General features: G+C 39.1%; 1 protein-coding gene across 1 annotated transcript; it reads right to left on the reverse strand.

Moving 5' to 3' along the window:
• Positions 1-251: 251 nt before the first annotated feature.
• LOC138604595 (14-3-3 protein epsilon) lies at positions 252-16286 on the reverse strand. The gene is made up of 6 exons (XM_069676544.1): positions 16105-16286; positions 9412-9611; positions 7953-8059; positions 6891-7097; positions 6204-6340; positions 252-1372 (listed from the first exon to the last, which is right to left on the reverse strand). The coding sequence occupies exons 1-6, from the start codon at positions 16166-16168 to the stop codon at positions 1320-1322; spliced, it is 768 nt and encodes a 255-aa protein (XP_069532645.1). The 5' UTR covers positions 16169-16286; the 3' UTR covers positions 252-1319.
• Positions 16287-16845: the final 559 nt, after the last annotated feature.

Raw genomic sequence — 16845 nt, forward strand, 5'->3', positions numbered from 1 at the left:
ACATTTTCTTCAAAATAAGTATTTGAGTTAACAGATTCAGTTTATAATTGTTCCGATCTTTTACATTTTAAATAGAGAAGGATCTGAATACTTCTTCCACCACTGCCAATAAAAGCCTTAAATCTCCAAATCTCAACTACATGTGAGAATCTCTTTTCTGCTGCGGGCCTGCGCTGCCCTCTGGTGGTTAAAATTCAGACAAAACATTTGTCAAACAAAACCACTTTAAGCCCATTTATAAAAAAGGTAAAAGACACCTCACACGTTTGTTGAACATTTCTCAATTTGAAGTTTAATGTTAATTCCATGCTGTGTTTCAGTAAGAATACAGATGGTACTTGTGGCTCCGGTGAGAACATCCAGTAGTACAAATCAGATTCACGTTACACATACTGAACAGAAGGAAGAGAGGACATGAGAGGAGTCGGAAAGAGACAGAGTCGAGACGAGGAACCTGAAAGAATCAGGGGAGTAAAGATACAGCAGGCCTCTATTTCCCAAACTGTTTTTTTTTTTTCATATATAGTGCCAATGCAAAAACTGCATGACGTTACAATCAAAGAGTGTTGAGCATTCCCCTCCCACGCACGCACACACACGCACAGTTTGTCTGCTAAAAAGCCATTACCTATCTATCTGCCATTAGCAAAAGCTCTACAGCCTCGCAGCACAATACTTGGTCCGAGAGTGGACGAGAATAGAGGTCAGAGTGATGCTCGGAGAGGGGGGACATTCTGCCGTTTGTCGTTTTGAATAAGAAAAAACATCTATTGATGTGTTGAAGGAGCAGGTTTTTCGGTAACCACAAAGTAAAGAGGGCACTTAGTTCTTCCTAAAAGCTTTTAACGCATCCCTTTTAAACCTCCCATAACTGCACGATTTCCTCAAATTACAAACTGAATTTTTCAAACTGACTGAAGCATGGACAATATATTGTTCATAAACACACATACACAGGAAAAACAGCAAAGAATCGTCTTTAAATAAACCCTTGCATATGTGTGTGTTACAAATACAGGCGAGCGAACTTGGCAACAGATGATACAGCAATGAAAAGCGAAATAAACAGTCAAAGAGGACAGGGACCTTAAAGGGTACAGGCTTGCAAAATGAGTCAAAAAATAAAGGGGGTGGTAGAGATGAAGACCCGGGAGAGGACGTGCATACGGGGAGGAGAGATGGAGAGGGAAGGTAGAGAAAGAGTGGGCTGCTGAGGAAACCCAGCTGAAACTGTGGCTGGGGACAGGAGCTAATGCTGGGAGGAGAGAAATAATGGAGGAGGAGGAAGAGGAGGAGGGCTTGTCTCGTGTTGTTCAGTCTCACTGGGTCTCTTCCTCCGCATCGTGCAGCGCTTCTTTGTTCTGTTCTTCACCTGAGAGAACGACAGGGAAAAGGGACAATTATGGAGGCTGCTGTAATCCCTGAACACTCAATAAGAGGTTTTGAAAGCAGCTGAATGACTAACAGATTAACCAGGTTTCACAAAGACCATGAGAGAGACGAGCTCCAGTTTAAGATGAGAGTGATGCTGTTAGAACAAAGAGCAGGTTATTGAGGGCTGATACAGGTGGGCAAGATACAATGCTTTAGTGGCAGCAATTAGTAAATTAAAAGAAAATTAATCAGCAATTATTTTAAAGTATTTTTTCAAGCAAAAAATGTCAAACATCTTCTTAACAGCTTCTTAAATGCGGATTTGCTGCTTTATTTTGTCATTTAGTACACAAAATATAACATCACAAGTTATGTTGGGCTTTAGAAAATAGCCATAGCAATAGTCTAAAATTATCACTAATGATCAAGAAAAAGCCACAAATCCTCATAATTAAGAAGCTGAAAAAGGAGCATGTTTAGCACTTCAAATTTGATTATCAAAACAGTTGCAGATTAATTTTCTGTTAATCGTAACTTCAGCTCTGATTAATTTAGTCAAGAACATGCACTTTGTGTTTCCTTTGTGTGATCATTTCACTAATAAGGTTTTGCGACTGTGACCATGTGCCATTTCATACAACATGCTGATCCACACCCTGTTATCAGTAGAAATAACCAATCAATCAATTTCCATTTAAGTAGCCCCAATCTTAACCAGTTATCTCAAGAGCAGATCTGGACCATAGTACTCTTTTTTTATATACAGATTTAGCAAGACCCAACATGAATCCTCCATGAGCAGTACTTAGCAAGTAGTAGTGAGCAAGTAGTTTATCAAACTACTAGATGGAGTACACTCAAAAAAGTCCCTGCATATACAATATTTGCTCCACCAGGAAAAAGAAATAGGAGAATTATGTAGATTGTGGCACCCTGTAGCACCATCCTGTATAATAACAACACATTTATTTATAAAGTGATTTCAATCAAAGTGCTTTACATGGATCAAAAAGACAATTTCAACACAATTTAAAACAATAACAAAAACATTAGGGATGCACGATTTTTGCTGATATCTGATATGCCAATATTTTCCAACCCTTTTTGTCGAATGCCGATTTTGATACAGATATATTAGGCACTTGTTTTTCTTTCCACCTAATAGCAACATCAAGACTGCAAACCTGAGCTCATAGGAAGGTGAAGAAAGATTACTATATCATACATTAAGAAGATAATATTCCCTCCTTTAAGATGCATTATCAACATCTTCATTTATTTACTTTCAAAATAAAGGGTCTGCAAACAAGGAAAGATTTAAGTTGTTATTTGACAATTGATGCAGATTTTAAAGAGGTAAACTGGCGAGTTAACATCAATGAAAGGAGAGTGTATAACCCTGTTTCTTTTAGAGGTGGTTGGGATCAGCTTATGAATGTGTTAATCAGACAATCACACAATCATTTAGAAACAGTGTTTACCACAGACTGTGTCAACATGCAGTCCAGTGAGTTAATTCACAACAAGCTTTCGTCACATTTACTAAAAGGGTAAAATGCCTGGTGAACCTGTGCGACTGGTTGCTTAGAAAGGTTACCACAGAGACAGCACAGCCATCCGTGTAATGAAGAATTAAGAGGCACGAATAACAAAAGGCCCGAGAATCCATCATGATTAAAATAGAAAGCGTAACAGTGCTCATTAGCGCCGCAGCTAGCTGGGATGTGAGAAAGCCACAGGAGACGGAGCCGCAGCGTCACATGCTGTTACTGCAGTTTGTCTGTTATATCACACTTCAACAGGCTGCGTTCACAGGTTCTAACGCTCTGCCTCACACAGACACCACCTGCTGGGTTCAGTGGTGCTGATGTGCTCGGTGGAGGAGCGGGGTGTCCGCAAGATCTTTACGTCTGTACCTGAGGCTGGACCATGATGGAAACGTTAACTCACGTTTTAGCTCACAAACAAAAATCATAAACTCACTGATAACATGTTGAAGTATAGTGCCAGGTTGCATGTCATTTCCTGCCTTTCCCTCCACTTGTTTGCCATCATCTGACTATAAGAATGCATAAACTACCTTTAAAAAAGTAATACTAGCACTTACCACTCAAAGACACAAAGAATACAGTCTTAGAACATCAGCTGCTCTAAAAATTAACAATAAGTCTATTTCTGGAGAGATTATAAATGTCTACAAAAGGGTGAAATTTCACATACAAATATTTCTTTTGTTCAGGATTCAAGGATTTAAGAAAGTTTTGTCATTCCAGAATGAAAGTAGGTTCTCAGGTTTTGGTTAAAAGGAAAGCAATAATAAAAAATACATCAATAAATAACTATTGCCCGAGTACAGAGCAGAGCTATAAACAATAAATACAACTATACCTTGATAAATATATATAAATATGAGTATGAAAATAAAAAAAAGCTCTGTTCAAATCAGAAAGTTAGTGACCTTTTACAGGCACCATTTCCCACACGACTGTAGATTTCACCAGTGGACTGGGACCAGTGACATGGCAAAAGATAAGAATGAAAACAGTGTAAAAAACAGGGCAGTTATTTTAAAAAACTGGGCTCTTTATTTTGCAGATTTTTAATTCTGGCTTACATTAATTATAAAAAACAAGACTATCCAGATATAAGAATCACTGATCCGTATTCAGTTTTGCACTAATGCCGCTTTGTCTTGTGTTATAAATCCATTCACTCCTTCCCTACCTAAAAGGCCAAACTAATGCTGCACTCACTGACAAACTTCCTTCTGAATGGTGTAAAATGGAATAAACAAACTGGAAAAAATATTGAGTTCTCGCTGTCTCGATTGTTTTTCCCTTCATGAGGGAACCACTTAACATCTCTCATGCACGAACATTATATTTTGTCATCAGGTTCAATGACTGCAGCATCACGCTCTGCCAGGCATTGATATGTTTAGTTCAGCTTGAGCCAAGATAATCGAGTGATCATGATCCCAATTTTAACCAAAATAATCATGAATGTTATTTTTGCCATAATAGGTCAGCTAATGCTAATTTTCACTAATACAAAAACTAGCTAATTTCAGCAGTCTGTGTTCGACAAGTCAACTGGATATCGTCTCTTTACCATAAAATCCTGAGAGGGAGTTTGGTATTCAAACAGGATAGTAATCACTTGATTTTTCTCATTTGACTGCAGAAGCCTCAAATTAGCTTCAGATAATCTAAAAAATATATCTTGGCACAGAAGGACTGTTCATTTTCTCCCTTGAATCAGTGGCATTGGAAATGCATCGTTAAGGTCAGTATCATCAGAGGGATGACTGAAGCCTGCAAGACATGTTTTGACTGTTAATCTGAGCACCTAAAAATTGTTTAAAAACTTTAAGACTTCTTCGCTCTACTTTGACAGCAGGATTCGGATTCTACTGACTTGCGAACACCCTGAAGACATCAAAAAAACAACACTGGAGTTGTACTTGTGCAGAAATAAGCGTAAGAACAGGTGAGCAAGAAGAGAATAAATCTTAAATTAGGTGCAGCTCTGCAATCCTTCAGAGCCGTGGACAAACAACCCCACAACAATGCTGGACTCAGTGACGTGTGCGGGTTAGTGAGGAATGCCAGGGTGGTGAGACAGGTGAGATAGCTCGAGGTGAAAATGCCAAAGACAGGAGGAATGACTTACAAAATACACTTCTATAATGGAGGAAGAGTGAAGAAAGAGGGCTGTCCTTAAGACTCTACAGAGGAACGAGGGAGAGATGATTAGAGCAGTGAGTGAGTGCTGAGTCAGAGAGAGGAACGGGAGAGAAACCACTGTGCTGAGGTTAGAAAACACGTTAGGTAGATCTTACCTAGAAATTCTACATTAGCTTTGTTTTTATAATCCTTAACACAAACAATATTTCCTGAACCTTCTGGAGTAACTAGACAATCAGGCATTTCTCATAGGTGTTCAGATGCCTATGCCAGTATCGGAAATGTCTGACACATCTTTAAATGCAAGATTGGGTTTCTGTAAGTGTATCGATCTATGCAGAGATTTGATACCAACATTTTTTGTCCTGGGATTAGTGCTGTAAATCAATGACAAAAAATATTCCAATATAATTAGAGACTTTGTGATTAATTAATTGAAATTAATCAAATATATAAACAATTTTAGTGAGAGGCAATGCATCACAGGTTGACTTACTTGGTCTGCATTACCCCATTTCTGGATGGTTATTACTCACTTCATCCATTTTAATTGTACTTTATTTACCTTATTTTAGTGTTTATTCCCAAACTACTTTATCTGCTCACCTTGCTTCCCTTGAAGTGCAATGAATCTGCATTCATTTTTTGACGCTTTTTTTCTATGATTAATCGAGTTAAGTGCGTTATTTTGCCAGATCTACCAGTAATAAATCAACTTGTTCCCTGGAAACCAATCTTCAACGCCCCCCAAAATAAGTTGCCTATTTTAGTTTATTTATCTCGTGAAAATGTGCAAAAAAAGAGTGTAACTTGAGTCACATCGTTAGCAAAATGTGAGGAATCTGTTAATATTTCACGCTGGGAATTACCATCAGTAAAAAAGTGATGTGTTTAGTATGCAAGGCTGCACTTTCAAGGGAAACTAAAATGGCATTGGAAATGAAAACATCTTTAAAAACACTCCAATTCCACTGAGTTTTCCTTTTTTTCCTGAGCTAACAAGAAGCTGGTAAAGAGAATTTCGGGGATGAATGTAATGATGGTTATATTAGGGAACCAATTCATCTTCAGTCAATATCATACAGAGAGTTAAATATAGTGATAGACTAGAGGCTGCCGTCTTGAGATGAAAGGGAATCTCACCATCTCCTGGTACATCTGAGGTCCATAGTGTCAAGTTGTCACGTAGCAGCTGCATGATAAGTGTTGAGTCCTTATAGCTGTCCTCACTCAGCGTGTCCAGTTCTGCGATGGCATTGTCGAACGCCATCTTTGCCAAACTGTTGGCAGGGAGGATGCAAGATACATACATATATATTATCATTTGGATGTAATTATGTAATCTGCTGCAAACTTAAAGTAGTGTCGCTCCCGTCTGTGTTTTAGTGTATTTCATGATTCTCTGGGTTTTATTCTGTTAATAACTCTGCTGCAGAAGCAGTGAGGTTAATGTGTCTGGGTGGAAAATTAACAATCTGTTCCCTTTTAGGACTGTTTTTAAGCTGCTGGATTCCTGAGAATCATTTAGCCGACATCCTGGAGGATCCACAGCCAACAGCTGGGACACACAGTTTCCTTTTATGTGGGATTTGAGCGGCAGCAGAAAGGAAAATGTTGCTAGAACATGTGGATGTGATTGAACAAAAATGGCAAACTTCAGTAGCTGGTTATGATTTAGGTGACCTTTTCCGTCTGCTGTTTGGCACTGGGCAATAGAGCAGTTATTTTATCAGAGCTTAAAACAGCTGCAGGTTCATGAAAGCTAAAAAAAACAAACACATAGCGTTAAAAATTGTGAAAAACGGTTAAATATTACACGATCACACCTACCTGCAAGCACGGTCTGGCGAGTTGAGGATTTCATAATAGAAAACTGAAAAGTTAAGGGCCAGTCCGAGGCGAATGGGGTGCGTTGGAGGGAGTTCGATCATGGCGATGTCGCTAGCAGCTTTGTACGCAACCAAACTGTTCTCTGCCGCCTCCTTCCTGTCGTTGCCTGTGGCAAACTCTGCCAGGTACCTGTGGTAATCTCCCTTCCTGAGCACAGGGAACAGCAAAGTCAGGCACATCTGCTTCCACACATGTGCTTACAAACATGTAACAACAACCATTTAGAGCAGTACATTACAAAACAGGCAGTACAAGATTAAATATGTATTTCATTTTATTTTTTACCAAATATCAAATCTGTGTTGCCTGAACCTATTTGCATAATTGTTTGGAATCGTTTGTAAAAGGTGTTCTCAGCCTCTTGTCAGTGCAAAGCTGGAGAAAGTGGTCCCACCCATAGCTTGGGGTTACAATGCAGAAGATATTGACAACATTATTATGTTTCTTTGTATTTCTGTATCTCAGTCTGGTGTTTTTCCAACTGAAGCAAGACTGTGCCTGTAGAGAAGCAGTGCTGTATTTCAAGCTAACAACTTTAAGAGACAGTTCAAAGACTACAGCCTAGATGATAACACTGAGCCAAGTGAACAACAAAATCCTGCTGTGATTTGTAGAAGTGAGGTTAAAGTACTACTTTAGCTCTAATGAGAGAGAAATGCAGTTTATAAACAACTTTTAAACAAAGTTTGAACATTCAGCCAGTCTGAGCTTCATGTGATCAGAGTTGCTGTTAGGAGAAAACCACATGGACTGCAGCGTAGTTTCATCTATAACTAGCTGTGTTACAGAAACAGAAAGACAATGAGCCTCTAAATTCATCTTAACTCTCACAGCCCGACTTGAAGGCAACAAATAGGAAAGAGGGCTAAACCAGACCTAAACCTCACTGATCTCTTCATAAAACACGTTAAAATTGGACCAGGCTCTGGGTTGCTCCTAATAAGATGAAATAGCGATTTTGATTCAACTATGACATAAAATGAACAGGGCGTTGTTACGTACATTTTGTAGTAGAAAACCTTTGATTCTCCCGAGACTGCAGCTGAGATGAGGTGCTTGTCCAGTACATCCAGAATGTCTTGGCAGATTGATTTCAGCTCTTTCTCAACCTGCAGACAAAAAACCAAGAGAGACACTTCTGTCAGTGATCTTGTGGGGTCACGCAGAACCTCTCAGGTGCTGGATCAAACTTCTAAGCTGTCTAAGTATTGATTGTCAGGGTCAGTGTCAGCCATCTAAATCTGACATTTTAAACATCAATAAAGGGTGACATGTCATGGAAATAAAATAACTCTTTCTTGGGATATTTCTTGGGACAGTTGAAGTTATCTGCAGATAAAATTGGCACCTTTATATTCAGTTATACTAAATAAGAAAATTACACTTCCACAACTCAGATTTCAGATTCCCCTGAATTCCCAGATGACAAATTTTGATTACTTTGTCTTATACAGGTTGCCAGGACTGAAGCGTACTTATTCATTAGCTATTGTGAAGATCCTAAGTTTGTCAGTGACAGAGTTCTGGCTTCATGCTCAAAGTCCACAGACACGACTCAATAATAAAAAAGGTAAGCAGAAGCTCTCAGCAGTGATGCCAATGTGTGGCGTCAGTAAGGGGACTGTGGGTGACATCTATTATCCTACATTAAGACATTAAGTCATATGAAATCTTCCCCTGCACTCAATCAACGCAGTGGCGCCGCCAGTGGCAGGGAGCAGCTCTGCAGCAGAAATAGAGACAAAGTGATTTAAAGCTGACTCATGGTTGCTGCCTACCTCATTATTTCACTTAGACAAGTGTTGGTGGGTGGTGACTTCTCACCATTTCCTCTCAAAGTGGAGAGGTTAGTGGAGGAGAGCTTTCGAAAGTCTGGCCAAAAAGGCAAAAGCATCTCTGGCATCTTGCCAACTGGATATGGAGAGTTTCTGACAAGTGCAAGGACTACATTTCTCTCTGTGAAAGACACGAGGCTATAAGCATCTTAAAGACGGGTAAAGATCATTTTGTGTTCAATTCAGGGCTTTGTGGGCATTTACAGCCGGAGATTTCTGATCCTGAAACAGGACTAATGCTTTCCACAGACCATTTTTTTCCAAATTGAAAAGTCAATAAAATGGAACAAAATAAGAAAAGACTTGTAATGTTTTGTTGGAATCTGTTGCAGACATCAAAACAGAAGGATGGCAGCTGTGTGATGGGATTTCACCAACAGAGCACAAATACAAGCTTTCAGGTTCTCAAAAGTTTTTACAAAATAGCATTTAACAACATCTCATCCTTTAACTATTGTTAGGGTCAATTTAAGCTCTAAAGAAGCTGAATTAGACGGTTTTCCAACACAGAAACATGTCGTGATTAAAACCTTGAAGCTGAGAAATCTATAAATATACAATCTAACACTGCTTACAGTCTGTGAAAGCAACCATTTGGTAGAGGTGGGTAAATAACAGCGTCTGACCGTTTTCCTGTATTCCCGAATCATCTTTAGTTTGTCCTCTCCGCCTTTATTGTCTTCTTTCTGTTCGAGGCTGCTGATTATCCTCCAGGAAGCTCTTCTGGCTCCGATCACGTTCTTATACGCTACAGACAGCAGGTTCCTCTCCTCCACCGTCAGCTCCTCGTCCATACTGGCCACCTTCTTCATCGACTCCACCATTTCTGAGAGACACAGGGAAACATATCACATCATGGGTCCAACCTGAACACTGTTCGAGAACACATTTGATGTTGCAGAGGACCAGAGTATGGAGGGGAAAGGGGCTGCAACTGATTATTGCCGTTATTGATTCATCTTTATTTTAGTCGATAAAATGTCAACAAATTGTGAAAAAGCTCGTCATGCTTTCTGCAAGCCAAAAGTCATGTCTACATATTGCTTTTTTCTTAAATCCATAAGCAAATCTTATGAAGCTGGAACAGGCATATGTTCGACCTTCCTACTTGAAAATGACTGAAAGAATAAATCAATTATCAAAACAGTAATTATAGTTCTTTTGATGGAGTTGTCGATGCAACGTCACGTCTCTAGAGGTAAATGAGTCTTGCACATTATCATTGTAAAGCTTCTCCTGGCACTGAACACTGAAAACCAAACTGTTTAATGGATACTTTTAAATCCTTGCAATTAGAGCCAAACACATACATTGGCAGGCCCAATAAAATAAGCTGTTTTATTAGTTATATTGATTAACAAGATATCACACCTCCACCGTAAAATGTGTTGAAAATTGGATGGAAATTCCTGCAGCCGCCCAGGAATAGTGTTTAGAGATGTTGTGACCTATCATTAGGCGCTGCAGTGGCGTCATAAGTTTACATAGCCCTCTGACAGGTGACACCATTCTTTACCTCTGACCTCATGTTTCTTTATACTACCTGGAATCCTTTTCCCACCCAGCACAGTGCAGAGACTCTACGTGCTTGACCAGTTCTTATATATAGATTGTATCAGCTTAGTGTAAAAAACAAGTGGCTGGTATAACCTATTATTTATCTGACTATTATCGAACATCAATTTTCCACTATAAAAAGGAGAATTAACAACTTATGAGTAGATAACTTGACCTGTTAATTTAACCAGTGTCCTAAAAAGTTACTTCCTGCTGTAAAAATAAGATATTATGGCGTTTTAGAAAAGGTACACTGTGAAATTTATGAACTCTTGTGACAATGCAATACCCACTCCTGCATCAGCCACAGGGGGAGGAAAGTGATGAGATATGCAGCCGACAAAGGCACACAACAGGAAGACTGCTGGCAGGTAAACACAAGCCAAGACGAACGCTGGGATTTGAAGTCAATTCGACCCAAACTAAGATTCTGTCACATGATACATGCTGTATCAATATACTTTTCCCCACAACTTATATTGTGTTAAAGACGTGTACTTCAGTGGACAATTCTTTTCCCGGTACATCAACTTCCCAGTAGGAGCATTTAAATCGCCCTTATTGAAGTCCTAAAGTTATATTATTCACCGACAACCAAATTTATTTGACAAATCGTAATTCACCAGAGCAACATGGTCTGCAGGCAGTGTTAAAGGAGATGCTAGCACTTGCTCAATTTGCCCCACGATGCAGATGCTATCCGGAATATCTGGGTCTTGAGTCCAACTTTTTGGCTCAACATGCCACTGTGCAGCTTTCATAAGATTTAAGTCCACTATTTTACCAGCTCTTCTAATAAATCCAGGAGCAATCATGGATGTATCATGTAAACCATGCTGAATTAAAAAATAACTCAAGATAAGCTTGCACTCAAAACATTTGTGAGACCTCAAGGATACACACAATGTTATTTGGCGATTAAAGTAAACAAATCTCTTACAGAAAAAAATCCTCAGGGCATCTTGCAAGGACCAGAAATATTTGATCATCCCAAGTATATAGCCTAAATATTCAAACACATCAACCTTTTGGAAGACAAAGTACATAAATATACTTTAATTGAAAATGAGCACATCTTCCAATAACCAGAGAGTACAAAGCACGGGCTAATGGACTCATGCTCAGTATTATATTAATGGAGAGCCTGGGACACTGCCCAGCAACAAACTCCTCTAATGCAGAGATTCACCACCTGTGGACACATATTGTGGGATGCTGGGAACTGGACCAAGACATAGAACTAGAGTGCTGAGCTTGAACCAATGTGGCAATGTATGCGTTTACATGTCATGTCTTCAACGGTCTTCTGTTGGATGGGCAATGGCAACAATTTGACGCTCTGAAGGAGATACTAATTAGCACAACAAACCGTTTCCATGTAGACTAGCATAAAACAGACACAATATAGAGCCTCTTCAATCAAATAAGGAGGAGCTCAAGGAGACATTGTAGGAACATGACCTACTGAATACTTTGAACTGGTTCTCCAATTCTCAGGAATATCTTTAGAGTCATATCTGGATATTCCTAATCAGGATGATATTACAATATATATTACCTATGTAGCATGATCTGTGGTATGCTAATAAAGAAAAAGCCATTATTATCACCAGTAGCAACTGTGGCTGAAGCTGCAGACACATCAGACCTCCTGTGTTAAACCTCCTAGCCTGGAGGTAAGAGCAGGGCGTCAATCATTTGGCTTTTAACTTCCAAAGACAGGGTGGTGTTATCTGCAGAAGCCAATAGCAGGGCTCAGTGTACATGCTTTAGAAACCTGATACGTGATGGTTGAAAGCCAGGAGGAGCACTATGCTGCTTTGATCACTTTACCCTGCAGCTCGGCCTGCTTTCAAATAGACTCAATGACGGTCCTGTCAGTGCTTTTTAAACATTTTCTCAGCATTGAAAGCTAAAAAATCTACTGCGCAATCATGACTATTGCATGGCTACTATCTAACAGTTGGCAGCAGGCATCAGCTTTCAGTTGACAAACTTAAAATACGGTTGCCATTTCTACTCACCTCATATGTTGAGTTACTTAGACATCATGCAGATATTTGTCAGCTTAATAAAAAGTGACAAATGTTTAAAGATCGTAACAGTAACAAAACAAATATTCTTTGAAGCTTAAGTTTACACATTCACCCTCATTCTCTAGCACACAAAATGTCAGTAATGAAGCCTCAAATAGGAACTGAGCAAGCCACCTGTTGCCTTTTATCCACATCAATCATCAACCACAACACTGATGCAACAAATACTCAAAAATGTATGTATTTTAGGGATACATGTTCCACTTATTGATAGCCCTATTTTATCCATGTTTAAAAGGTGGTCGCCTCTGATGCAAACCAAACATCAACAATTGGTTTCCAATTTCTCTAAATAGGACAGCCATGCTGTTGAGCTTTCCTTGGCTTCAAGAGGATAACAAAGTGATCTACATATAATTTATTCTGTTTTTCTTTACATGATTTCTCTGGTATTACTGAACATTAAAATGCAGGACCCTCCCAAATAATGTAACATGGCAACAAATATTTCAACTTTGTTTTTGACAAGACATGTTAAATTTGTCATTTTGGCAGTGGGTGACCTGGCCCTAAATTCTACACAACAAAAACACAAACCATCATGCCGAATTAACCCCGAATTTAAAAGGCTGCATTTAAGCAATTTAAGTTGCAAATAGTATTTCTTTAGCCCCTACCTGCAGTTGGTGACACTAGTAGTTGACTTTTAAGACAGGTGATCTTTTGCCAAAGAACACCCTAGGAGTCGTATTTTTTTTTTCTTGTACCGTCAACGTTTTTTCAGCGACCCAGAGGGGGAGCTGTTAATCTGAAGTTCTTCAACTTTCAATCGTGTAACATTAGGAAGAATGAATGGGGCTTTTACTTCCTGAACGAGGGGTGCCTAAAATAGCTCCCTGCACTTTGCAACTCTATAACCCCCCTTTGGAAACCAAGTTCTTGGGTGGCTACAAAAGGATGTTACAGTAAATCATTAAAGCTGCACTTTGTGTGGTCTGCGCTATAAAAAGCATCCCTTTTCATCATGGTAAACATCATCCCTAAAAAGTGACAAAACTGTTTACCATGCACCAATAGGTTAATTGGCATATTATCGTTTCCTTGCACCAAGTGCTATTACTGCATTTGTATTAAATTATTGTATTTAGATGGAAAAATTTTCTAGGGCTACAACTAATGATTATTTCAATGTTTATTAATCAGTCGATTATTTCTTAATAGTCCAAAAATGTAAAAAATGGTAAAAAGATGACTTCCTCAAATGCCTCATTTTGTCCACAACCCAAAGTTAAGTTTAATGTCATGTAGGAGAACAGAAACCAGAAAATACATATAAGGCACATGATAAGAGAGTTTGGACATTTTTTTTGAATGGCAGCAAGCTTTGGTTTCCTATTGGTGTATTTTTAGGAAGCAGAAGCTGGAACTGAAACATCTTAGCAAAAATTAGCAACCAATCGGCCTTTATTATACATTATCTCTATCCATTGCCCAACATTTCCACATCAGCCAAGCATTTAAGTTGAGAGGTTATGCATTTTTCAGTTTGACTCATGGCTATTTTGGTTGTTTTTGTTTTAATTGAAAATGTACATAAAAATAATTGGATGGGAGCAAACATACTTAAGATTGATTGGCCTCCAAAATGCATTGATTCAAGCATGTTTTCAGAACATTAACAGCCCTCCTATAAAACCACCCAGGCGGCTGCATTGGTGAAGCTTTGTTCATTGAGAAATCCCATCCAGGGAAGTCCAGTATGACTCATGAAAGCAACTGACCAACCACATCCATCTAGCACCATCTCTTATCATACATGTTGTACATTCATGTAGGGTGTGTTGCACTGACAGAGACAGACAACGTGAATCAACTTAAAAATTACTTGCTGCTGAGGGATAAATTATCCTGATATTAAAGCTTGGCACGAGATTGTCACTCCTGCAGTTTGTTTTTCCTATTAAAGATATTGTTCCCCAGTACTCCGCCAGTAGCCTCCTTGTGTAAACATCTGATGTGTTATATGGGCATAAATTGATGCGATGCCATGTTTGGTCAGTGTCTTGCAGTGACATGTTACACAATAAAGGATGTGCTATTGGAAGCAGCTGTACACACTTTACTGGAGATGGAATGGTTAGTAAAACAGAAAACTGATGTCAACTTTAAAAATAACTGCTTATGAATTTAAGCATTTTTGACAATGCTGTTATCAGCCTTAAAATGGAGATTTCCTGTTTTTCCACTGTTATCATATTAAAACTTTTTGTATGTTGAATTTCAAAATTAGCCTAGACATTTAAAGACATCACTGTGTAGAAACTGGAATGGACTTTATTTTTTTTAATTTATTTTTTTACAATGTTCTGAGAGTTTATAGACCCAACAATTAATCTAGAAAAGATTTGTCAGACAGGATTCAGAAATGTTAATAAATCCTTAGTTGCAGCCTTACACTTGACCCATCATCAGAACAACTTATGATCATTCTTAAAATGTAATAAGGCATGTATGCTGCCATTGTAAATAAGAGTTTGTTCTTAATGACTTGCCTGGTTAAATAAAGGTTAAATGTATTGCCTGCCATGTATTGTATTGTTTTTATCTGCATACTAGGCTAAATGTGCTGTTACCAACACAATTGATTACTGTGGATGTCACTCAATCTGCTTTTTATTTCTTGTTTGGACAGGGATATCAAAGGCACTACGGAATGTAGTAGAATGTAGAATATGCTAGAAATATGCATGCTAAACCATATTAATCAGATCTGTTTAAGATTTGTATTTACTTTAAAGGGAAACCAGTTCTTTACATTTACGTGGTAACAGCTCAAGTACTCAAACCTAACAACTTGGAGCGTGACTGATGTTCAGTAACCAATCATATGGTAGTATTAACATCAGCCCCGCCCATTTAGACACAGCATTGGTTCTACATCTATCAATCAGTTGCGAAGTTCAGCCTTATAGCAGGCGATGCTTGGCTCATCAATACAGTACACTGATTGTCAGCCTAGTTATCACTCTGTGCCTAACAGTCATAACGTTTATTATGCATTGTTCACGACTTTATCACACTTTAAAAAACAAAATAAGTTGTTGAAGTAACGTCATACAAAATTTCGTCTTTGTCCAAATACCATACGTAGAACTTGAACGGGGGGTTTTGTTGCTTCAACTGTTCTGCCAGGTCTTCACTTACCAAAACACTGGGTGGGAGCGGTACGTTAGCATCAACTGTAGCAAGGTTGTCGGATATATTTTTCTACTGAGGCTGCTGTCTGATAAATAAAAGTATATCCAGCCTAGTTCAATGCATATAACATACAACTGAGGAGGCGAAAGTCGTGTTGTTTGGGTGTGGACGTCTGCAGTAAACCGCCGTATTTGTAAATTAAGTTGACGCGTGTCGTGGCTGAAGAAAGGCTAGCCAGCTAGTTAGCAATTATAACTTGTGTTAGCGAAGTAATGGTTGCTACATTTTAACCAACGGTAGTGCACGCGACGTAGAACGCTTTTCGCCAAGCAGAATGTTGATGCCCTTTGAGCAGAAAACCGCTTATTTAAACGTTAACTGACTCATTCTGGTGAAGAAATCTCCGCCATTTTGTCTCTCGCCCAACAAATCCATGTGAACTGCTTTACCTGCGTCTCCAAGCCCCCTGCGCAGAGGGGAAGAGGGGCCAGGCATTCTGCAATGACTGTTACTTATTTGGAGCCTTACCGTCGTATCTCTCCGCTTGTTCGGCAAGTTTCGCCTGGTAAACCTGGTTCTCTCTTTCTTCCATGGTGCTCGGGTGTAGGGACTGCTCGTGGCGTCCCGGTGGAAAGGGAGAATTATCGGCTGCTCGGCAATTCCTGTTAGTGTATCAGCAACAGCACTGTCGCTCCGCTGAACTGAAGACCCACCGGTAGCACTGGCGTAAAGATGGCGTCGCTGCTCCATCCGGGAAACCCACGCAGGCAGCAGGCTTCATCAACGCCTCCACATTCTTGCCAAATCCAGAAATAAACTACGCTTCGAGAGTACCCCTACGAATTAAGATCACATTTTTGCAAATATTGCGTCAAGTATATTCCTACACTATTAACGTCTAACATTTTTAGATCTGTTTATTCAATTGTAGTATCTTTTCCATTCGGCATACACTGAAGCACAAACAAACATTAAAGAGTTTAAACGTAATTATGCACTCGGTCGCACTGCAATCATATTGCTTACATGCAATGCTACACGAATATGCAAAATTATGTTTGAGTCCATCCACTACTCAAGCTATTTCCACTTTCAGTGAATGTATTTAAATCTAGATTATACAGCTGTTGATTAGATATTTTGACCCAGAATTTGTTCTATGAGTTCACGGCACAAAAGTCACTTCTTTGATTTAAGCAGACAAAGAATCTTGACTTGAAAAAAGCTGTTATCACCTAGGATAACATGTCATTTCAGAGAGAGGTGCTG

Source organism: Semicossyphus pulcher, unplaced genomic scaffold (assembly GCF_022749685.1).
Source record: "Semicossyphus pulcher isolate SPU_LCO1_2020_fin unplaced genomic scaffold, fSemPul1.0.p SCAF_10, whole genome shotgun sequence".
NCBI lineage: Eukaryota > Metazoa > Chordata > Actinopteri > Labriformes > Labridae > Semicossyphus > Semicossyphus pulcher.